General features: G+C 58.8%; 1 protein-coding gene across 2 annotated transcripts in view; it reads left to right on the forward strand.

The window, feature by feature from the left end:
- COL5A1 (collagen type V alpha 1 chain) overlaps nucleotides 1-22964 on the forward strand; it is a 138263-nt gene that overhangs the window by 15885 nt on the left and 99414 nt on the right. For both annotated transcript variants that reach the window (XM_045082847.1, XM_045082848.1), the window contains exon 2: nucleotides 20276-20443. In XM_045082847.1, the coding sequence (XP_044938782.1) occupies nucleotides 20276-20443 (168 nt within the window). The remainder of the gene's footprint in view (nucleotides 1-20275; nucleotides 20444-22964) is intronic.

The raw sequence follows: 22964 nt of genomic DNA on the forward strand, positions 1-22964 counted from the left end.
TTTGCTCTCTGTGGGCTTTAAGGCACAGCACCCAGAGGAATTCAGGGCCTGATAAAGGCGGCATTCACTTGGCCTGGAGAGAAAGCATTAGTCACTGAGATGGGCTGGGAGAGCAGAGACACCATCTGGGAACGAGAAAGCAGGGCCCTGCCTTCCTCCCGCGCCAGAACGCGTTCCAGATGGATCGGAGACGGGGTCTCTGCAAACGAAGCGGTGCAGCGGCCAGCAGAAATCGTGGGAGACTGGGTTTTACCATCTGGGGGTGCGGAGGCCGTTCCCAGAAACCCCAGACGTTAGAAGAGTAAGTTTGATTCCGCAAAAGTCAAGAGTTCTTCTCAGGCCAAAAGGAAACCCGAAACAACCAACCAGCATAAAAAAGAGGAGGAGGAACACGGACGGCAGAGAAGGGATCGCTAGGCTGTAATATTTGAAAGGCCCGTGGATCAGTAAGAAACAGCCAGAAACGACCCACACTACCCCGCCTCCTCGCCCCTTCTGCCCTACCCCCTCCCCAGACAGAAGACGAGCTTAGTTCTTAGGAAACGAAATACAGTTTCTAAATGCACGAGAGCATGCTCGCTGGAAAGGAATGCAGGTGGAAACCCGGGGCCCCCAGCCTCCTAGTTGAGCAAAGGACACTCGCTGTTGCCTCCAGGCTGTGAGGGGAAGTGCGGGTTCTCCTGGGTCACCCCTCGAAGGCCGGCAGAGGCAGCATCTCTAACTATTCCGGCGTTCAAAGGCACGTGCTCTGGGACCCGGCCACTCCGGCGGGTCTTGGAATTTTCCCTAATACTCCGTGCACACGCGTGTGTGTGGACGCCTGTGGGGTCGGGCAGCACCGTCTGGAAAAGCGGAGCACGGAAGTACCGGGTCCCGTCCTCAGAGCCCCTCGGCGAAGAACGTTCTGCAGCCACTAAGGGAAAGGGCTGTCTTGGCTTTGCGTTTCCTGGAAGGGATGGGTCTCCCGGAGGCCGGAATGCAGGGAAGCAGTGAAGAGAGCTTCCGGTGGTGTGCGCCCCTCTCTAGGGGGAGGAAACACACACCCATCTGGGCTTGTGCGTGCACAGGTGGTGAGGACGCCCACAGGAGCGTTGGGACTCGTGCTGGCTGGAGTGGGCGGCTGGGCGTGGGGCGGCCCGTGGGCGGGGCGGGGGGCTCGTCGGAGCTTGGGGGCGGCTGCGAGGGGGCAGGTGTGTCCCTGATGGAGAGGCCGGACAGGGAGGTGTGGGCTGGCTGCTCCGGGAGCCTCGGGCCTTTTCTGCTGGCAGGCAGCTGCTTTGGGCTGGAATGCCTTCGTCAGTGAAAAAGGTTTGTGGTTAAGAAAGAGGAAAGAAACGAGCTATTCAGGAAGGGACTGGGCAGACGACTGTGCACGTACTGGTGGGTGCTGTTCTGACAGCAGGAGCACGCGTGGCTAGCGGCACAGAGCCGAAATTGTCCTCCACGACTCCCATCCACTCAGTGTGCAGGCGGGGAAACTGAGGCTGGCGCGTAGGTTACTGGAGTCGCACAGCCAGTTGGGGGCAAAGTCCATAGATGTTGTCTGTGCTGATCCTCTGGGGCAGGGGCTGACCATGTGATCATTTGATGAACACGAAGGAATTGCCCAGCACCAAAAGCGCAGCCGGGAGGGCAGCTGGGATTCAGCCGGTTCCCCGCGGCTTCCACCGCGCAGCTCGCCTGCGAGGGCGGCACCTCCCCCGGTTCCGATGTCCCCCCTGGGGCGGCAGCCTCGCGCGTCGCTCCTCCTGTGCAGGTGGCAGTGTTCAAGCTGTGAGTGGCACCTGCCACCAGACCATCCCACAGACGCAGATCGGGGGCCCCTCCGGGGGCAGAAGGAAAAACCAGAGGCCGTGGACATGACCGCGCTGACGCGAGAAGCGTTCCGCAGTTGGGGTTGGAGCTCAGCGCGCCTGGTGCGGTGTGTGTGTGGCCCTTGACCTCCGTCGCTGCCATAACTGCCCGGGCTGGGTGGTCACTGACTCCGGGTCTTGTCCCCGCCCTCCCCGGCCAGCGTAGGGCACCGTCTCTCCAAGACTGTCGGGCCGCAGGGCCACCTGCTGTCGCGAGGTTTGCCCCTTTCCCCAGTGCAAGTCACAAGGGTCCTCGGAGTCTCCCTTGCCAGCTGAGTCTCTGCTCACCCCCCGGAAGGCCAGCCTGGATGCCAGGCTTTAAGGGTCCTTCCCTGGTGGGTCAGGTGTCAAGTGACGCTGGAGAGTCCTGGGCCCTGGACACGCAGACAACCGCGCTTACTCCCTGGGGCCCTTCTCGTCTCTACAAGATCCCTGCTGGGAGCTACGTCGTGGCCCCAAACCTCGTCACCGTTATTCTCGCAGGGGCGTTGGTCTGTCCTGGTGGAGCACAGAACGGCGGGGAGGAGCGGAGACACCCGCCCCCCCCACCCTGTTTATGCACTCATCTGAGCGTGTCGGGGGTGGCGACACGTGGGCTCTTCACGGCCCCAGAGGCCCAACCCTCGAGCACGGATGCGCTCCCTGCCCCTGAGCACCACGTCCTGGGGGGACCGGCCCGTCCCGGAGCGTGTGGCGGTCGCTTTGGTGGAACCGTGGGGGCGTGCCACGTTGTGGGCCACAGCGGTCCTGCCCCCTTTCCCGTGGTGCAGTCGGTCGTCGGCGGGAGCGCAGAGGAGGGCCGCCGGTCCAGCGTGGGGGCCCGAGGACGCCGTTCCGGAGGTGACAGAGTGAGGAGTCACTGGGAGCGCTGGCTGGGCGACCGGAGGACTCTAGCCACAGGGGAACGGGATGTGCGGGCCCTTCATGCTGTTTGACCTCGGTCTTTGATTTCGGGGTCGGGTGTGACCGGAGCAGCATGGCGGGGAGGGAGCGGCAAGAGACGAAGCTGCGGTGCCTTTGATCCGGTTTGCATCGGCAAAGGCCATCTGCCTTCTTTACCCAGACGTTTCTCTGAACGTCCACCCGGTGTACCGCCCGCCCACCTGTCCACCTACTCCTCCGGGCCGTTCACCCACCTGCTCATTGCCTCGTCCAGCCAGACCCCGAACCCATTCCACCACCCACCCGCCCACCCAGACCCCAAATCCACCCACCCACCCACTGATCCAGACCATGAAGCCACCCTGCCCCCGGCATCCGTTCTTCCATCCCGGCACTGGGCTGCTCCCTCCACCACACCGCGTTCTACTTGGGCATCAGGGTGGCAGGATGCTGCGGACCTCCACGCGGACACTGGGGCTCCTCGAGGAGGGGGAAAGGCTGACTCGTGTCGGCGGCCGGGTGCTTACTTAGCAAAGGACCAGGCACCGCTACATTCCCGGGCTGGGTGTGTTGGCTAGAACCGAGAGGCAGGACACCTGCGGCTGCAGGGGCGGCCCTCCATGTGGCCAGGATAATAAGAAGGTGCTGACCGTGTCTCAGGAGTTAAGGGCGGGGGGCACTGGCTCTGGACTAGAGTCTGAGGTAGAGTCTGTGTTTCAGGATGTTTGGTGAGAGATTCAGAAATTCTGCTAATTCCCCAAATACCCGCGTCAGATTTTTTTGACTACGAAATAAAGCACACTTATTGCAGCAAATCTGGGAGATACAAAACTGCCTTTTTCTTTTCCATTCTGTCTTAGTTCGGGCAGCTATAGCAGAATACCCCAGACTGGGTAGCTTAAAAACCACAGAAGTTTATTTCTTGTGGTTCTGGAGGCTGGGACGTCCAAGGTCAAGAGCCAGCATGGCTGGGGGAGGACGCTTCTGCTGGGCCTTAGCCCGTGCCTTCTCTCTGTGTCTTGGTCGGGGGTGGACGCAAGCATTCAGTAGCATTCATTCTGTCCTCACGCTTTCCCCTTACCCTGGCCGAGCTCAGTGAGGAACAGTGGTGCACCTGCCTTGGTCACAGACACTCCCCACGCCATTGCCAACTGTAAGCAGCCCCACGGGCACCGGTCCTTCACGGTGTGCTCGCGCTGGAGTTGACCTCTCTGCTCCCCGCGCGGTGAACTTGGCTTGTTTCCAATCATTTGTTGTTATAAATAACACCTGGATGAACATCTTTCTGGTAAATCCTTTCTGCCTCTCATTATTTCCTTGGGGTGGATTCCGCGACGCTGACTCACGGCATTAGAACACAGGAATGTTCTAAAGTCCTTTTACTGCAGCTGTCATTCCAGCCAACAGCCGGTACTTGTTGCTGGGCCTACTGTGCCCCAGCGCGGAGTCCCTGGGGACCGACCCCGGGGGGGCCCGTGTGATAGAGTGGGGCTGCCCGCCCGCCTGCCTTGAGGCCGTCACTGCCCCCCCCCCCTTGTGCTCCTGGGGGGCAGTGGGATGCTGTCATATAAGGTCCGGACCTGGCTGGGCTGCCTAGGCCTTTAGGGTTTGGGTTTCCTCGTCTGGAGGACAGAGCAGCACTCCCTGCCCCACGGCGTTGTCCTCAGAGGTGGGTCATTAACAACACTTAGGACTCATGTGCGTCCGTGGGATGTCTTCTCCCATCTAATCAGAAGATGTAAGGGAATCTTCCGGGACCAAATGGACAATCAGTGGACGCTCCCTGTGTCCCCTTTGCTCCCCTTCCTGTCTCTGGTGGTCTGTGTGTTTGCTGAGTTGCTGCTGTGGCCAGCCGAATAGAGGGTGATACCAGGTCCTGCCGATTGTAGGGTCCCCTCCCCACCAGGCCATCACATGGAATGAGTGTGCCCTGGAGCCCCAGGCTGGGGCCGGTACATGGGAAGCCACAGGGGTGGGTGGGACAGCGGGCTGGCCTGGGCAGGGATAGGCTAAGGGGTGAAGGGAGGGGCCCGCCCACTTTCATGTGGGCAGTATCCGGGCTGGACGCTTGTGGAGCCACCGTCCAGTAGTGAGGGTGGGCGCCGCGTCTGCTCTCGTACTCGGCCGCTGTCTGGGGCACCGACCGAGCCTGGCCACGTGGAATCTCCAGAGAGGGCGGGTTTTGGAACTGCATGTCGTCAGCCCGCTGAGTGCGGGCCCGAGGAACTCAGTGGGACTGGGGGTGTAGCTCAGACGCGATGACTGTGAGAGCCCGTTCTGAGTTCTGTCACCAGTTTGTGGTGCCTCCTTCAGGGGAGCTGAGCAGTTTTGAACGGTTATGTGCTCACTTCGTGTCTATGCGGCTGGTTCTGAGTCATGGTGAGAGTGTACTGAAGATTTGCTTGGCTCTAGTAATTGAAAAATGCCTTCTGGTCCTGGGGGAAGTAACGTAACATATTCCTCCAAAGGTCAGAGTGACCCAGTGCAATATTATTTTACTTGGATCACATAATTGAAAAACATAATTTCAGCACTGCAACCTAGAACCAACAAAACAGCACTGGGACCCTTCTGCAGCCGGGCTCTGAAAGCTGTTCCATCCGGGCTGTGCGAGGAGCGTTTGGGCAGGTGTGTGGGCCTTGCCTGGCCAGATGCTGGCTTTAATTTGGAAAGGGAAGTATTCCTCTTAACTTTGCTTATCACATTGTTTGCTTTGTGACATTTAATAGGGGGTGACACCATGTCCAAGAACTAATTTTCATCTGTTTCTAAAGTTGTCTCCTTCAGCGAGAATTTCACGGCAGATTCCAACCAGTGTCAGTGTTGCAAAACCAGTGAGCCAGCAGACACGTTTGCCTTTTGTCCACATTTCAGTCTGGAAGGGCAGTGGTGAGCTGGACTCGGGCCTACCAAGGGGGCCTCTGTGAGGATGAGTGGGGTGGGGTGGCCCCCTCCAAGCATCAGACTCCGGAGATGTTGTGTCCCTGGGAAGTGGAAATGCCATTTTGTTTTATGAAGTTAAAAATTACAGAAGGGGTGCCTGGGTGGCTCAGTCGTTAAGTGTCTGCCTTCAGCTCGGGTCATGATCCCAGGGTCTTGGGATCGAGCCCTGTGTCGGGCTCCCTCCTTGGTGGGAAGCCTGCTTCTCCCTCCCCTGCATCCCCTGCTAGTGTTCCCTCTCTCGCTGTATCTCTCTCTGCCAAATAAATAAAATCTGTAAAAAAAAAAAAAAAAATCGACCCCCAGCTAGGCAAAGGTGAAAAGATCTGTGACAATCCTGTGGGTTCAGTTTTAGGTGGACGTTGGGGGAGGACAATTATTTAATCATAATGTTGTTTCCTGTGGAACACTAATTGACCTCTATTATTCCATTGATTTGAAATAAAAGCAATACACACCCATCATAGAAATATGGAAAGCTATTGAACAGTATAAAGAGGAACATAAAAATGAACCATAATCCCTTCCTTGTTTAAACCATGATCCTGGTGATGGTTTCTATTCATGCAGCCAAATAAATTATCAGCTGAACATTTTGATGTATTTATTTTCCACTATTTGTTCTGTGCCTGCATTTACAAAATTAACATTACAGGCCACTTTGTAAGAGTTTTCAACTTAAAATATGCATAAATCTCAGTAAATGAGGAGTCAAAGGGAATCCCCGCCATCTGATAAAAGGCACTGATATAAAATCTGTATGTTGAAATCTCTCCCCCCTGGGATCAGGGACAAGCAGGACATCTGCTCCCAAGAGCCTATTCAACATTGTGTGGTGATCCTAGACAGGGCAGTAAGGCAAGAAAAGGAAACACGAGGCATGCAGATTGGAAAGGGAGAAGGGAAACTGTCTTCTTTGCAGACCACATGATTGTAGATGTTAAAAATTCTAAAGACTTTACAAAAAAGCTTCCCGAAGGCATCAGTAAATTTAGTGTGGTCACAGGAGCCAAAGTCAATACAAAAAGTCACTCACTCACTATGTCTAAAGTATAGAGATAAACCGTTGGAAATAAAAATCAAAGTAGCCACTGCAGGGGTGACTAAATATGAAACGCTTAGAGATATATTTGACAAAAATAATTGTGCCCTGGAAATTGTAAAACACTGCTTAGAGGTATTAAAGAAGGTCTGAAGAGTTGGAGAGGTATACCATGCTCATGGACAAGAAGATCTGATATTGTGGAGGCATCGTTTTCACCGAAACGGATCTACAGATTCAGTGCAATGGAAATTAAAATCCTGGTAGGCATTTTGAAAAAATAGGCATTGACAGGATGATCCTGAAATACATATGGAAAGGCAAAGGACCCAACATAACAAAAAGAAGTGTGAAAAAGAATCTAGAGGACTCCTGCTATGTGATTGTAAGACTTACTCTAAATCTACCATGACGAAAGCATTCAGGTGTTGACATAAAGATAGACGTGAAGACCAAGGGAGTAGAAGAGAGTCTATAATCTCACTCCTATATGACTTTTATTTTTTAATTAAAAAAAAATTTTTTTTTCCTATATGACTTTTGACTGAGGTGCTAAGAAATTTCAGTGGTGAGAAGGTAGTCTTTATGGGCAAATGGTGCTGGAACAAATAAACATCCATTTGCAAAAAAAATACATGAACCTTTTACTTCAAATCATATATAAAAATTAAGATGGATCATAGATGCAAGTGTAAGATTTAAAACTATAAAAAATAAAAGAAGAAAGAAATCCCCCCTCCTGTTAAAAATGTTGAGTTAGACGAAGATTTCGCAGAAAGTACACAGAAAGTATGAATCATAAAAAACATTTAACACATTGGACTTGATCTAATTAAACACTTCTGCTCTTCAAAAGACACTGTTAAGAAAATGGGGAGGTAAGCCACAGATTGGAATAAAATGTTTGCAAAAGCACATATGTGATAAACACATCTAGAAGAGATGAAGGTGTGTTATATAGCTCGACAGTTGAAAAGATAAATGACCCAATTTAAAACTGGGCAGAAGAGCTGAGCAGAGATTTCATCAAAAAAGAAGTATGAATGGTGCATTCACATATGGAAAGATGCTTCACAGCTGCAGTCATCAGGGAAATGCAAATGAAAATCGCACGCAGGTCCCAGGGCGTACCCACAAGCCCTGGCCAGGATGTGGAGAAACTGTCGGACATTATCGGTGGGCATGAAGCTGGGGCAGCCGCTTGGAAGGACGGTTTGGCGGTTTTTAGAAAGTCAGTCATACTGGAGGACCCAGCAATTCTGCTCCTACGTGTTTTCCCAAGAGACATGAAAACCTGTGTCAATGGAAAGATGCACGTGTGAATTTCACGCGCCGCTTTATCACCCCAAACTGGGAACAACACAGATGCCCATCAGCGGGGAGATGGGCGAAGCCAGTGGTGGTGGACCCGTGCAGTGGGATCCTTCACAGCGACAGCCAGAGTGGGCACGCGATCCATGCGGGTCCGGAAGCATTATGGTCAGTGGAAGAGGCAGACACAAAAGGTATAGGATATGATTCTACTCACGTGGCATTCGAAAAAAGGCCAAACTGTAGAAAAAAGATGAAAAAACAGAAGCCAGAGGCTGGGTGTGAAGAGGGACACGAGGGGCTTTTTGACATGACGGGAATGTCCTCTATCGTGACGGTGGCGGGTGGTTCCCAAACCACACATCAGTCGGACTCCTGGGCTGTAGACTTAAAAAGAATGAATTTTAAAGAATGAACGTTACTACATGCAAATGATACCTCCAAGACACCAACTTTAGTTAAACAAAGAAACAAAATGGGGCGGCTGGGTGGCTCAGTGGGTTAGGTGTCTGCCTTCGACTCAGGTCATGATTCCACCGTCCTGGGATCAAGTCCCGTGTCGGGCTCCCTGCTCAGTGGGGGTCTGCTTTCCCGTCTCCCGCTGCTCCTTCCAGCCCTGCTCGTGCTCTCTGTCTCTGCCCTCTCTCTCTCTCAAGTAAATAAATAAAATCTTTAAAAAAAAAATGATCAAAAAGAAACCCAGGGGCATTCCCCCAGACGATTAAATATCCCTTTATTATTAATACTGGTGATCACACAATTAAGTGTTAGTGCCATAAGTTAACAGTAATATGATAATAAGTAAAATAAGCGAGGGTGGGATATTCTGGTATTCACATGTACAGTAGTATGTTTGCTCACTGCCAACTCCCCAGGTTGGAACATGGACTTTCTTTCAACGTTTTTTGGTATTGCACATGACTCTGTGGCGAAGCTCTTTGAATTTTTATACTTTTTTGTCATTTGGTGCTGGAGGTAAATTCCACTGGGTGAAGTGCGGGACTGTTCCCAGCCGTTTCAGTCCCAAGTGTCGCACTGTCTCCTAGATGGGGTCCATTTGGGCTCCCATCTGTACTGAATGAGAATTGGCATCCTTGCCAAAATTTAGTACATTAAAAAAATAAAAAGAAAGTTTTCCAGTTTGATGGGAGACAAAAGAATCTTGCTTTAATTTGGGTTTATTTAACTACTGGTGACATGGAGCATGATTTATTTGTTGATTTCCCTCCTTAGCTGGAAGAGTTTCATAGACAGCTATGAGGGGTGCTGCTGTTGCAAATCCTGGCCTGCACTTGTTGCTGACTTCTTGACGACCCTGTCCTGCCTTTACACCACCCAGAACTTCCGTATTTTTTAAAAAAGATTTTATTTATTTATTTGGCAGACAGAGATCACAAGTAGGCGGAGAGGCAGGCAGAGAGAGAGAGGAGGAAGCAGGCTCCCCGCTAAGCAGAGAGCCCGATGCGGGGCTCGATCCCAGGACCCTGAGATCATGATCTGAGCTGAAGTCAGAGGCTTTAACCTACTAAGCCACCCAGGTGGCCCCAGAACTTACTGTCTTAATAGCAGTCCTCTGCTCTAGCGATCCTAGTTGGCTTGGAGCCTGCGAGTGGGGCTGGCGGGCAGGGACCAGGGACCCTGTGTCTACCCCTGCACCCCCTGTATGGTTGAGCTGCTCCCCTGGGGTTGGTGGGGTGGCCCTGGGCGCTGGCTGGGGAGCTGGGTACCCCTCACATGGGCCCCTCGAGGGACTGCTTGGGCTTCCTCACATCATGGAGTCTGGTTCCCAGAAAGACTCTTCCAGGGTGCTTTAAGCCGGGACCCAGAAGCTGGCGTGCAAGGCCTCCACCGCCTCCCACTGGTCATGTGGTCATGGAATCTGCCACCCCTCCCCATTCATGGGAGGGGACATAGGCATGGGCACTAAAGAATTTGTGGCCGTTTTAGAACTGCCACACTTAAAAGATGTGTTTCAGTATTTTGTGTGGTTGTTAGTACATATATGTAGGTGTTGTGAGGCTCTGTATACTCAGAGCGTCTTTCGGAAGTGGAGGGGTACAGAGAGACGAGCCAACGGCCCCCTTCACCCTCACCAGGGTCAGCCCCTGCCTGGACGGAAGCCCCTCACTGTTGGGTGGGTATTGTTCTGGGCCTTTCTGTGTGTGCGTTTACATGACACGGTTTCAGGTTACATAGACAGTTTTTATTTATTTTAGCATGAAAGGGATGGCGCTCTGTGAATGTTTTTGTGATTTGCTCTTTTCACGTGGCCTGGCTGTCTGCCCTGGGTCGGGCCAACGAGACCAGCCCTTTCCCATCCTGCCTCTGCAGAGGATTTCAGACCCTCAGCTTGTTTACTAGCTCCCACCTGGTGGGCATTTACCTGGTTCCATTCTTTGCTATTACAAATGACTCGACCATGGATGTCCTTATACCTTTGTAGGGTTTCTGCAGAATTCAGCCTTGATGGGGGGAACGGCCCGTCAAAGTGTGTGTATGTCCTAATTGGGATGCTGCAAAATTGTCCCCACAAAGAGTTTCCTCCTTTACTGGATTTATCTTGAGTACACAAAACACATTTCCTTCACTTGTATGTTGGAAAGTTCTGTTTAATGGCTGACTGTTTAATGGTTAAAATTCTGTTTAATGGTTGGTTGGTTGGCTGGCTGCTTGGTTGCCTGGCTGGTTCATTGGTGGTTCGTTGTTTAGTTGATTGGTTGCCTGGCTGGCTGACTGGTTGGCTGGTTGGTTGGCTGGTTGCTCAGTTGGCTGGTTGGCTGGCTGGCTGGTTGGCTGGTTGGTTGGCTGGTTGCTCAGTTGGCTGGTTGGCTGGCTGGCTGGTTGGCTGGTTGGTTGGCTGGTTGCTCAGTTGGCTGGTTGGCTGGCTGGCTGGTTGGCTGGTTGGTTAGTTGGTTGGCTGGCTGGTCAGTCTTCAGCTGGTTGGTGGGTTGGTTGGCTGTTTGGCTAGTTGGCCGGCTTGTTGTTTGGTTGGTTGGCTATTTGGTTAGTTGGTTGGCTGGTTTGTCCATTCACTGTGCAGTGTTCCGCTCTGGGCTAATCTCTCTCCTCCCACCGTGATCATGGGTGACACCCTTCTCTCAAGAAGTTCACAGGCCAGGGGATGGCAGGTCCCTTGGGACATCTCCGGTTAGTCGAGTGGGGGAGGGCATGGTGTGTGCAGGCTGTGGTGTGGCGCTGGAGTGTCACGGTTTATAGTGGGGCCTCTTGCTCTCCTTGAACTTCATTAAACAGAGGGGTTTCTTATGGACCCACTTTGACTTGCCGTAGTAACTCGAGGGAGGGAAGGAGCCTGAGACCAGTGTTGCTGGTGCTGCTGATTTTGGCCACCATTCATGGCTTTTGGGGACAGGCAGGTTCTGTCGGTGTGTCCCTTTGTAACAGGGAAACTGAGGCTCAGGGTGGTGGAGCTGCTGTTGGTTTTGGGGCATGTGAGTTACCTGGTTCCATGGTGTGTCGGTTTATTTAGTTCTGAGTCCTAAAGACTCCTGTCCCTGCCCCCAGGCAGGAAGTGTGTGCCGCTCTAGGGTGGGGGGCCAGTGCTCTGGAACCACTCAGGCCAGTGTAGTCGAGGCCTTGCCCAGAGTCTGGAATGTCGGGAGGGGTCGTGCAGAAAGGATGCAGACCTTCCACATGTGCTGGACTCCACGGAGACCCCGGAGAGTGTCGCTGCATGAACAAGGCCCCACGGCCCCGCAGTGACTGGTCCTACGTGTCCATTGCACAAAGCTGTTTGTACGTCTGATCTGGGGCAGTTCTGGCCCATGGCCACCTGGCCTCCTGTGCACGCCCCCTGAGCGCTCCCTAGGTGCTGGGCCTGGGCAAGGCCATGGGTGCAGAGGGCCCCCTGCCAGTGTGACCCCAGCTGGCCCGATGGCAGCCCGCCCAGCCTCTGGGCCTCATGGAAGCAGGTGGGTTGAGCCTGTCCCTGCCAACACAGCCAGCTCCAGCCCGGTGGAATCTGGCGCCTGGTGCCATCCCCACCCCTTTCCTCCAGAACAAGGAGACAGATTACCTCTGAGGAAACTAAGACTAATCATCCGGTTTCCCATCATGCCTGCGGGCTCCACTGCTGGACCGGCTCCCGCTGGCAGCGCCCGCGCACACACAGCCCCGGCCACCCCCGCTGGCCTGGGCCATCCTCGCAGCTGGCCGCAGGACTCCCGTCTGTGCCCCGTTCGGTCTGTAACCCCTTGTGGAAGGATGCAGGCAGACGCAGATACGCTCCTTTGTTTTCACGAAGCCAGACGGAAAGCCAGGATGACCGAGGAGAGGAAGAAGGCGCCGAGGAGGCGCTGGGAGAAGCTGGACACGTGCCCTCCACGCCAGGCTGGCAGGAGGAGACCCCCGGCCTCCCGGTCGTGACAGGGGCTCCCGCTCCTCAGGGTGCTGGGGTCTTAGTCTGGGTCTGGAGCACCCGTGGTCTTTGGCACAGCGGGAGCCAGGTCTGCTCCATGAGGCTCAGTTGTGCCTCGACGGGGCGTCCCCGGGCTGCCCTGCTGGGTGGGTGGCTTACTACCTCGTGTGGCCCCAGACAAGCCAGGGGGACTTCCTCTGCTCCCCTAGGACGGCCGCCCTCCTGTCCACTTCTCCTGCAGGACTCCCTCCCATGTGCTCGGCCGTGCCAGCCGTCGCTCACGGAGGCCTGATGGGCAGTGGGACATCTTCCCAGGGGATGTGTGTGGGCTGAGGCTTCTCTTCTCGTCTGGGGAGTCCGCAGGCTGGCCTGTGTGCAGGTGCCCTTGGCCTAGGTGGTGGCACACAAGTGTGTTTGAGCCCCGGGGGGCACCTGGCCAGCCTTCGGCCATGGTGTAGGGTGGCATGGAGATGCCAGGGGTCTAGGCCCTCGGGTGGGCCCCGGCAAGAGGTGGAAGGTGGGAGGGTCCCAGCCTCGGGAGTGAGTTTCAGACCCGTCCCACCTCTGACGGTGCAGACCAGGAGAACTCCCCCCCCGCCCATGGGGTTCCTCTGTAGGAATAGTGTGCTCTTAAATAGGGTGGTGTGGGCACACAGTGGGCGCTCAGGGCCTCAGCTGACCCCTCCCCAGGTCATGCAGGTACGTGGTGGGTCCTCGGGCCCTTGCTGCCCTCCTGTCCCTCTTTGACTAGATGCGCTACACTCGCTGCAGCCCCATTGTGTCTGTCACCTGCCGGGAGGAGGCCCTTCGGGGACGGAGTACGAGCTGTTGCCAGCTCAGCGAGGCTGACCCCCCCGCCCCCACCTGCTGCTCTCCTGTGGCCTTTCGGGGCCTGTGTGCGTCCTGGCTGCTGTCATCCCCTCACCGAGTCCCCATTTCCTGGGCCGTGCGGGGCAGCTGGATGGCCTGTGATGGCAGCTTGCGTGCTCCGACAGGACTCACACCTCTCCAGGGTGACAAGTGCAGCGGGGACCGAATGCCTCGGACGTTTGCTGGGAGGAAAAGGCCGGTCAGGTTCCTGTGAGGACGCTCACGGGCCCTGGGGCTTTTCCCAAGGCTGAGCTGTGGCCTGGGGGCTTCTGGGCCCCAGGAGGCTGAGCAGGGATGCGGTGGCCGGCATTTCCCAAAAGCAGGGTGGGTGGGGCGTGGGGGCTGAGGACACCCTGCTTAGGAGCGAGAACTCGGGTTTGTGCGCACTGACTGAGTGAGGCTGGGCTGGGGGCGTCCTGCACTTGGCCCTGACCTGCTGACTGGCTCTGTGATGGGCTCGAGGTCCCCTCTGCTCCCGGCTGTCCGGGAGAACTTGAGGCTTTCAGTTCTGATCAGCTTTTTGCTCGTCCTTCCCCTCGCCTCGATGGCCCTCACCCTCCGCACGCTGCCGGGAAGGCGCGGTGAGGGCCAGGATGGGGTCAGCCCTCCCGCCTCCCGCCATCGTTGGGCTCTCGTGTTGGTTCACGGAAGGAGCACTCCCAGGGAGCACGTCCCGCACCCCGAATCCTTGCCCTCTGGGGCTGGTTGTGGGGGCAGGGGGAGGGCTCGGCCTGGTCCAGTGGTCGCATCTCAGGCTGATGCGGCCCCCACCGTGGCCAGGCTGCCCCAGGCCGCGCCTGCTCCTACCCCAGGGCTGGCCGTGTCCCTCGCCGTGTTCCTTCCCTTTCACGGAAGGTGGCAGGGAGGCTCAGGGTTAGAACCCACTTTCCCCAGGGCCGTGGCGCTGCTGGCTGGAGGAGCTGGGATCAGATCCTGTCTGCAGAGCCCTAATTCCAGGGCCCTCAGAGGGAAGGCGGCCTCGGGGGGAGCCTGTCCTGGCCGTCTGTCTAATCCAGGAGGCAGATGCCGCACAAGTGACTTGTACAAACAGTCACACAAGAAAGCTGCCTCCTTCAGCGGAAAACCTCCCCCAGGAGGCCGTGTCAGCAGGCCCTGAGCTCTCCCTTGGAAACTGAAAAACAGGCCAGAAGTGAGTGACTGGCATCGCGATGTGGAGCACCGCGGGCCCCGTGCCCGGCTTGCCCCCGTGGGAGACCGAGACTGACAGGTGGACAGGGATGCTGTAGAGAGGCCGGCGGAGGCCCGGCTGGAGGAGAGGGGACAGCAAGCCCCTGCCAGCTGTGGGCCCCGGCCAGGCAGGCCCTCATGTCTCTTCCTGCATGGGGCGCTCCAAGGCCCACAGGGCAGGGTGGGCAGAGCCAGGCTCAAATCCAGACCCCTCTAGCCACAAAAGTGCCTGAGTGGGGTCCAAGGGTGCTGAGGCCATGTGGGGGGTGGAACCCTGGAGGCTGGAGCAGGGTGTTCATGCTGTGCACTGCACAAGTGCAGGACTCTGTTCTCAGGGACCGTGGTGGAGTGGTCTGTGTAATGCCGTGGCCTTGGTGAGGTGGCAGCCAGTGAGAGCTGGGTCTTTCGGGCAGGCCCGGGCCCCGGTATTGATGTTGGCAGAGGAGTGAGGCTCGGTGATGGGAGCCACTGAAGGGTGTTCAGGGACCCGTGTTCCCAGCGTGGCAGCGAGCCTGGCCTGCCCTGAGGTGACAGTCCGGGGTGGGGGAGGGGAAGGCCTTGGAGGTGGCCTGTCCAGCACGCGGGCCACCCCCTTTGTTCCCGTAGTTTGGTCACTGAAGAGGCATTTCAGTCACGGCCTCCAAAGGCTGTTTTTTCAACCCGGTGGGCCGGCCTCCTTGATGGGGCCACGGAGGGCCGGTGGGAGGGCCGCAGCGCCGGGCCGGGGGGCTCCGCCCGCCCCCTCACTGGTGTCCTTTCTGGGAGCGGAGGAGGGAACTCGCGGGGACAGAGCGAGGGCGGCCGCGTGGCTCTCCACCGACAGGCAGGGCAGCGCCCCGGGGGCGGCGGGGCCTCCTGCGGTCACGGCCGGGAGAGCAGAGGGACAGGACCCCGGGGCATCGGCTCCCCTCCTGGAAGGTCGCCGCTGCGGCAGCCGTGGGGTCACCGCACGAGGTCAGAGGTGAACACGCTGTGCTTCGGGGAACCCGTCGTCGGTTCCGCGCGTCGCCTGTCGTGTGTCAGGCCGGTGGGGGTCAGAGGCCGGGTGGCCACGTTCTCCGCGCCGTGCGCCAGGCCGCTCTGCGATTTCGGGATGGTCATTCCCCTTCGCCGCACCTGCCCGTTTCCAGATACAGGGCCCTGGGCCTGTGGTGTCGTGGTTCCTTCTAGCTCTAAACTTAGACGGTTCTGAGCATTTTGAAGGTGGTCCTTGAGGGAACTCCTACGTTTTCTTTGGATGTGGACGACGTTGACTCTGCAGGGTGCAGAAACCCTCCTCCCCGCCCTCCCCCGCCTCTGGACTCATCCCACGAGGTCACGCAGGTCCCCCAGACACCCGGCGGAGTTTGGCCCCAATCTCTGCCGGGAGGGCTCGCTGCTGGCAATGCGGGGCTGTGGCCTTTGCAGGGAGTTCTGGGGTTGGGGGGTCCTGGGCGTCCCAGCACAGGGACCGAGTCCCCGCAGCGTGGGGTCAGCATTGTTCCTGCTAGGTGCTGGGGAGGCTGCCTGCGTACCTCTTGCCTCCCAGCAGCCCTGCTGGGAACCGGGGGTCTAGAGTCTTCTGAGCCTGTGTCACGGGAGGGTCACGCTTTCCTGTCCCAGGGAGGGCAGGGGTGCAGATGGGGGCTGTGCAGGTGACCATGGGATGAAGAGGGACCAGCCCAGACCCACACCTGTCCCCAGGGATCTCCAAGCCCGGGGGCTGATGGAGCCCATCACTGTGGGGGACAGCGTGGAGGGTCGTCTGATGAGAGGGAGGTGCTGGGATGCCTCCACTCATCCCACCCGGGCCTGGGCTCTGGTGGCAGCCTGGGACCTGAGAAGGGACCCAGGGTCCCGGAGATCTGGCAGGTGGACGGGACGGCCCTGATGAGGACACCCTGACGGCAGAGGAGTGGTTTGCTCGGGCTTAGGGGCCCCAGGACTCGGGGTTGGAGGATAAGTCCCCTCCCACTGGGGCTCTGGTCATGAGTGGCCTGGTGGCATCCGGAAGCACCTTACGGTTGCAGGCCCGGAGAATAGGTTCTGATAACCCATGGCCTGCTCCCTGAGCCCTGGAGGCCATAGGAAGCCATCCTGCTGTTTGCCCATACATAGTGAGGTTCGAAAACACACGGGGCTTATGGAAAGGAAAGCAAAAACAAACAGTGAGAAGATGAGAAGGTCAGGACTTGGAGCCCGAGGCCAGCTCCCGCACAGCTGCCCTGTGGGGAAGTGGGGCTCTGTGCTGTGCCCTCGAGCCTCGCTGGCCTGGTGACCCTGTAACCTGCTGGCAGTCGCCAGGAAGGCCCTGGAGTCACCGCCAGGGGCTACCTTGGTGCCTCACATCCTGCAGCCGTGAAGTGGGGGCAGTGGCCCCTGGCAGCCCGGAGCCCTGCCGTTCCGGGCCCGGAGAGGCACCGGGCAGCCGGCTGGCTGGGGAGCGTGGAGTGCGCTTCTGGGGGCGGCAGAGGTTATCCGAGTAGGGTTGGTGGATGTGTGGCCCTTGGCCATGTTCCCGTCAGTGGTATAATGTGTCTCTGGGGCCTGGGCCTCCTGCCCCGGGTCGTTCTCATCTGTACCTGCTTGCCAGTAGGTCAGTCCCTGGATCCCAGCACACGGTAGCCCCAGGGGGGCGGTGAGCAGGGCAGGGTCTCAAAGGCGGGGGCCTGCTTTGCACACTGTGGCCTCAGGCACCTAAGTGGGCCCTGGGTGGGGGCTTCAGTTCCCCACTCTGTCCCCACTGGGCGGCGGGGACACGCAGAGTTGATGCCCGTCTGGCCGTCACCGAGGGAGGAGCAGAGACGGCTTGCTGCTTGTCCAGGAAACGTGCCCAGGGCAGCCTTTGCTGCTGGAGCCCGTGTCTCTGGCCTCAGTGAGGGGATGACCTCAAGACCTTCTCCCGGGTGGGGTGACATGGGGCTTACACTCAGGCACACCTGTCCCCAGAGCCGGCGTTGCTCCCCAGGGCCCTTCTCATCCTGATAGCGGCAGCAAGGGCTCAGGTGTCCTAAGAAACTGCCCTTCGAAGGGGAGGCTCCTGTGTCAATGGGAAGGAAAGTCCACGGAAGTCCTGTCCTTCCAGATGCCTCCCAGGCCCTTCCCACACCTTTTATACAACTTGGAAGTATTTTTTTTAGCTCTGGCACCAGGAGCCCCTGGCCGGCAGGAGGGGTGGCGTTAGGCCTGAATGGTCTGGTGGCCTTTTCAACTTGTTTAGCAGAGACCCATAAACATGTCCTGGAGGCTTCTGGAAAACAGCTCTCCGGTCAGCAAGTGAGAAAACAGGTTTACAGGCTGCCCATCTGGGAAGAGCATCACCAGCTAGTGGGATGCGTGCCCGAGGAGCCCCAGCCGGGATCTTTGATCCGTCCCCTGGCCACCGCCCGCCTTGGAACGGAATCTCAGAGATGAGCCAGAGCTTGGGGCCGTGTCACTGCGGCCGGTGAGCCGGCAGCTGGCACGGCCTGTCTCTTCCCACGGCCTGAGCCCAGGCCTGGCCTCTGCTGGCACCTGTGCCTGATGTCAGGTGACGGGCTTCGGCCAGGGCTGCAGGGGAGCCGGTGTGGGGGCGGCCTGGTGCCGAGTGCTTTGGAGGTACCCCTCACCATGCGTGGAGGGGCTGACTATAGCGTGTGCTGGCCAGGCCCTGGGTAGGAGCTGAGAGCCAACCCGGAAAATCACAGAGGCCACAAGAGGCCATGACCCTGTGCATGAGTGGAGGTCAGTCTGGACTGGGAGTGTCCTGGGTCCCCATGCTGTCCCTTCCTTAAGGGTCCCCACCCACCCCCATCTGTCCTTGGTTACAGTGACAGGTCTGCAGCTGAGCTGGGTGGTGGAAGTGACATTGCTGGGGGCAGAATTCTGGGGTCTGGGGAGCACGGTGTTCTCAGGGCCCGGCCCAGGCTGCCGTCCTCTCATCCTAGTGCGTCGCTTGTGGGGAGGGGGACCCAAAGGGGGCCGTCTGCACCTGCCAGGTCACCGTCCACTGCCCTGGATGCCATGGCCCGGCCTGGCTCCAGCTCTGCCCTCCCAGGCGAGGGGCCTCTGTCAGGGTCTTGCTGAATGAGCAGTGAGTGGGCACAGGCTTCGGGTCTCTACCCCCCTCCCACCCCCCAGCCCGGTTATCCTGAGCTCCAGGCACAGCTGCCGGCTGCAGAATTCCTAGGACTGGAGAAGGGGAAACCGATGCTGGGGGAGGGGTTTTTTCCTCCCTTCCAAATCCTCCCCCACTGTTAGAAAAGTGGGCTTTGCTCTTAAGCGAATCTCGGGCATGTACATGGTCACCCGTCTGGGGACTCTGCGTCAGCCTCGTGGTCATACCAGCAGTGGGGTCTGATTCTACTAACCCAAGTCACCCTGAATGTAAGGACAAACTTACTGGCTAATGTAGATGGACCCCCTTCAGGCATGGCTTGATCCAGGGGCTCAAGCCATGTGGCAGGAGTCAGTCTCTCCCTCCCAGGAGAGGGCAGCCTGCAGCTCCTAATTCAGTCTGTGGGTGGGGCCCCGGGCAGGTGTGGGGGAGTACTTCTCCTACCCCAGGGAAAGACTTGGAGGTGCTGTGCCCTGATTGGCCGGGTGGGGCTTAGGGGCCCAGCAGCATGGGCAGAGCCAGTCCTCACCCCCACACTCACCCCCACCGTGCAGACAGGTGGGTGCTGGCCCCTGGGCTCCCTGAAACCCAGGGCTGCTCCTGCTGCTTGTGTGGCCTAACAGTCCCACTCCAAGTTAATTTCCTCCGCCCGGACTCTTGGGTACTCTTGTTTGTAGTAATGGGAGCTGGGCTCTCCCCGTGAGATCTTTTTGGGGCAGGTGTGTGGATCCTGGATGTGGTCCTCAGAGCCTAGATGTCCCTGCTCTTCCTGATGTGAAGGAGGGAGCCACGGGCACAGGGGGGCCGGCTCTTGCTGGAGGACGTGCCCTGGCTCCGGTGGGAACGCCTGGGGCTCTGCAGTCCTTCTCTGAGGAGCCCCCGATGGAGGGTCCAGAACTTTCTGGAAAGGATGCACAGATCCCCACGTCCCTCGGCCTTCATTCCGGCTGCTTTGCCTAGGCATAGGTCTTCTGGGGGAGATGGAAATTGGCTCTTGCTGTAAACAGTGATGGGAGAATCTCATTTTAATCTGGTGACTATGGTGGCTAAAATGTGCCAGCGTTCTCTGTGGTTCTCGTGCTGGTCAACCGGACGTGCTGACCCCCAGGCTGCAGGCAGAACCCTGTGGTTCTCGTGCTGGTCAACCGGACGTGCTGACCCCCAGGCTGCAGGCAGAACCCGCGAGCTGCCAGTGCCTCGCTCCGGAAGACCGACCTCCCTCCCTCCGCAGCCGCCCCCATCCGCAGGGGCGTCCGTCCAGCCTGGCGGCTTGCGTCTGGATGGCTTTCCCACAGTGGGGTGGGCAGGGGTGTCTGGGTCCCTCCAGCACCTGCCCGTGGGGGATGACAGGGGGAGGAGCCGAGTCCACAGACTTGGGGAGGGGAGGCTGCAGGGGCGCGGTGGCGAGTGATGGTTCGCTCCTGGAGCGTGGCTGCAGCGGGAGCGCGCCGGGGGCAGCGTGCTGGGGACGCGCACGTGTGCTCTTCTCAGACCGGCCGCCCTGCACCCCCGAGCCCCCCCAGTTCCTCAGTTGGTGTGGAGCTGGTTCCCATTGCCCTCAGCCCTGTGCGCGCTTCTGGGCCGGAGGCCAGTCCCGAGGCTGCTCCGCCCCCGGCGGCTAACCCCGCCCCCTGCGGCTAACCCCGCCCCCGCGGCTAACCCCGCCCCCGCGGCGAACCCCGCCCCCGCGGCTAACCCCGCCCCCCGCGGCTAACCCCGCCTTCCCTTTGCCCTTTCAGCTCAGCCGGCAGATCTCCTGAAGGTCCTGGATTTTCACAACTTGCCTGATGGCATCACCAAGACAACAGGCTTCTGTGCCACGCGGAGATCTTCCAAAGGTCCAGATGTCGCTTACAGAGTCACGAAGGATGCCCAGCTCAGTGCACCCACCAAGCAGCTGTACCCTGGTAAGAGACACGTGTGTGTTCGGGGGGGAGGGACTGAGCCCGCGTTCAGGTGCGGGACTGGGGTGGGGACGGGCGTGTGCGGGGACGGGTATGGCTGCGCCCACCCCCCTCCAGCCCGGGTGCAGGGCCGGGTGCCTGTGTGGCGGGAGGAGCACACTTGGCTTTCCAGGAAGCCCTTCTCCGGGGCTGTGGTCCCGTTCTCGTGAAACAGCCCGGGCGGCCTCCCCTTGCCCTTCCAAGCAGGTGTCCCTCCTGCCGTAGACAGGCTGCCGCGACTCCACAGGCTGGTTCTCCCGTGACGTGGCCACGGTGAGAGAGACCCAGGGTCGTGGAAGGGACGCGCGCCGGCGCAGAAGGTCATCTGGGGGCAGTGACCGAAGAGCCAGGAAGGGAGCGTCAGGGCCGCAGCCAGAGTGCGGGCTTCTTAGGAGAAGCAGCTGCCGGGTGCCAGATCGCTGCCCCGAATTCTGTGCCCGGGCGGGGGGCGACATTGGCTGCTGACATGGGCCGTCACAGTTGTCCCTGTGGCCAGGCTGTGGACGCTCTGGGACAACCACCCCCCACAACACCCCCCCAGGGTCAGCTAAACCCTCAGGGCTTATCTGGACGTGGGTTAACAGCCCATAGTCCATCACCGAGACCCCGCCCCCGCCTTAAACGAGCTCGTTCTTGATTCCGGTCAGAAAGGGGGGAGCAGGCAGGTACGCGCCGCCCCCGCCCCCCCGCCCCGGGCAGGCAGCCGCTCCGTGGGCTGTAATACACTGTCATTAGGGGAGGTTTCTGCTTCACTTTTTGGTGACCTGGCTGTGACCCCAACGTTGGGCAGCCCACGGACAAGTCGTGGTGTCTCTGTGCTTCCGCGTCCCCCACGGGGTCCCGAAGGCCATGCTCTTTCAGGGGTTCCATGCTTGCTTCTGATGCCTCTTGCCCTCTGCCCGGCTTTGACCCACGGGGCCCTCAAGAGTCCGTCCCCAAGAGAGGCTGGGTCGGCCCTTTTCACAAAGGTCACTTTGGGTAGATGAGGTTAGTTGGGGCACCGGGTCCCCCCCAGGCCTCCCGGGAGCCCACCTCTGCATGCCCGGCTGCCCTGGGCTTCAAACGAGGTCACCGTCAGGTCCCCTGCTGTCGGGCCGCCGTTCCACATGTCCCCAGAGCTCTACCTCCGCTCCGGGGCTGAGCCTGGCTTCTAGAATCACCCACCGGGCGCTTGCTCACATCCCCCCGCATGCCCCTTGTCCCTGTGTTCCCCCATCCTAGAGAGACGGAGGGGCACTGGGGAAGGGCTCCAGGGGGTGGCTGCCCCGGGCCCTGGCGGCTGTGTGGGGCGTGCACGACGCTGACCCCTGCCAGGCCGGGGAAGCCAGGCGACCTGCCCGGGACGGATCTGCTGTCAGTCTGATCCCCGACGCCCCGCTCAGGCTGAGAGTGTGTCCCGCCCTCTGGACACTGCATGGATCCTGGGGATGGGGGGGTGACGGGAGATGGGTGTGCGTCCCTCACTTGTAAGACAGGCACAGTCTCTCGGCCTGTGTTTTCCCTGAGCTCTCGAATCAGTGACTTCATGAGACCCGAGTGTAAACGCTCTGACAGGGTCTTCGGGTCACCATCAGCGTGCGGAGCGGGACGGGCCTGGGCAGGGGCAGCATCTCATCAAATAAAGCTGGAGGCGGCCTTGGGCTGATTTGAATAGGAATTTTGGGGGGTGGGGTGGGTTCCCTTCTCCAAATCCCGAAGCGTGGAGTCTGTGAAAGTGGCCACGGGACGTTCATCCAGGCCAGTGTCGTGTGCCTGTGGCCTCAGGTGTGAGGAGACACATGGTTTCTGTCCCTTCTCTCTTGGACGCTGGCTGACCTTTTCCCTGGGAGGCAAGTCTCCCGCGTCAGGGGGCAGCGTGGCTGCATTTTGGACGCCCCTGTCTGCGGGCCGAGCTGCTGGTCAGGCGGCCCGAGTTGAGTGTGAACGCGTTTGAATGACTCTGAGAGCCACGGACGTCCGTGTCCGGGTGACTCGTGGCCGTGATGAGAAGACCCTGGAGTTGCCCAGCTGCTCCGAGGACACGGGGCCCTTCACAGGCTCATGGAGCAGTACTCCAGGCCAAGGCCAAGCTTTGTGGGGACGTGTTCTTTCCCCGGCCTGTGCCTGACACGGGTGAGCCCGTGGCGCCCACCATGCCCGTTCACCTGTTGGGCGGCTCTGCACGAACCATCTGGTCCCAGGCTCCCTGGGCCGGGGGTCAGGGTGGCGCAGGGAAGGCCTGGCCGAGGGGCCGCCCTCCTTCCAGTTCGGTGGTGTCTGCACAGGGACGTGTCCTCCCTGATCCCCAGGGGCCTTCCTCGTCTCACTCACACCCAGTGGTCCAGGTCCTGCGGTCAGGGGCGCCCCGTAGCGCGACTCCAGGCATGGGCCTTTCCCGACATTTGGCCCTGGGTGGCCGGACAGGCTGTAAGGACAAGGCAGAACCCAGAACTGGGATGCTTTGGGGGGCAAGCCAGAGAGGGTGACCCTGCTTTCCTGGGGGTCC

Source organism: Mustela putorius, unplaced genomic scaffold (assembly GCF_011764305.1).
Source record: "Mustela putorius furo isolate JIRA1106 unplaced genomic scaffold, ASM1176430v1.1 tig00000596_pilon_pilon_pilon, whole genome shotgun sequence".
In the NCBI taxonomy this organism is placed as follows: domain Eukaryota; kingdom Metazoa; phylum Chordata; class Mammalia; order Carnivora; family Mustelidae; genus Mustela; species Mustela putorius.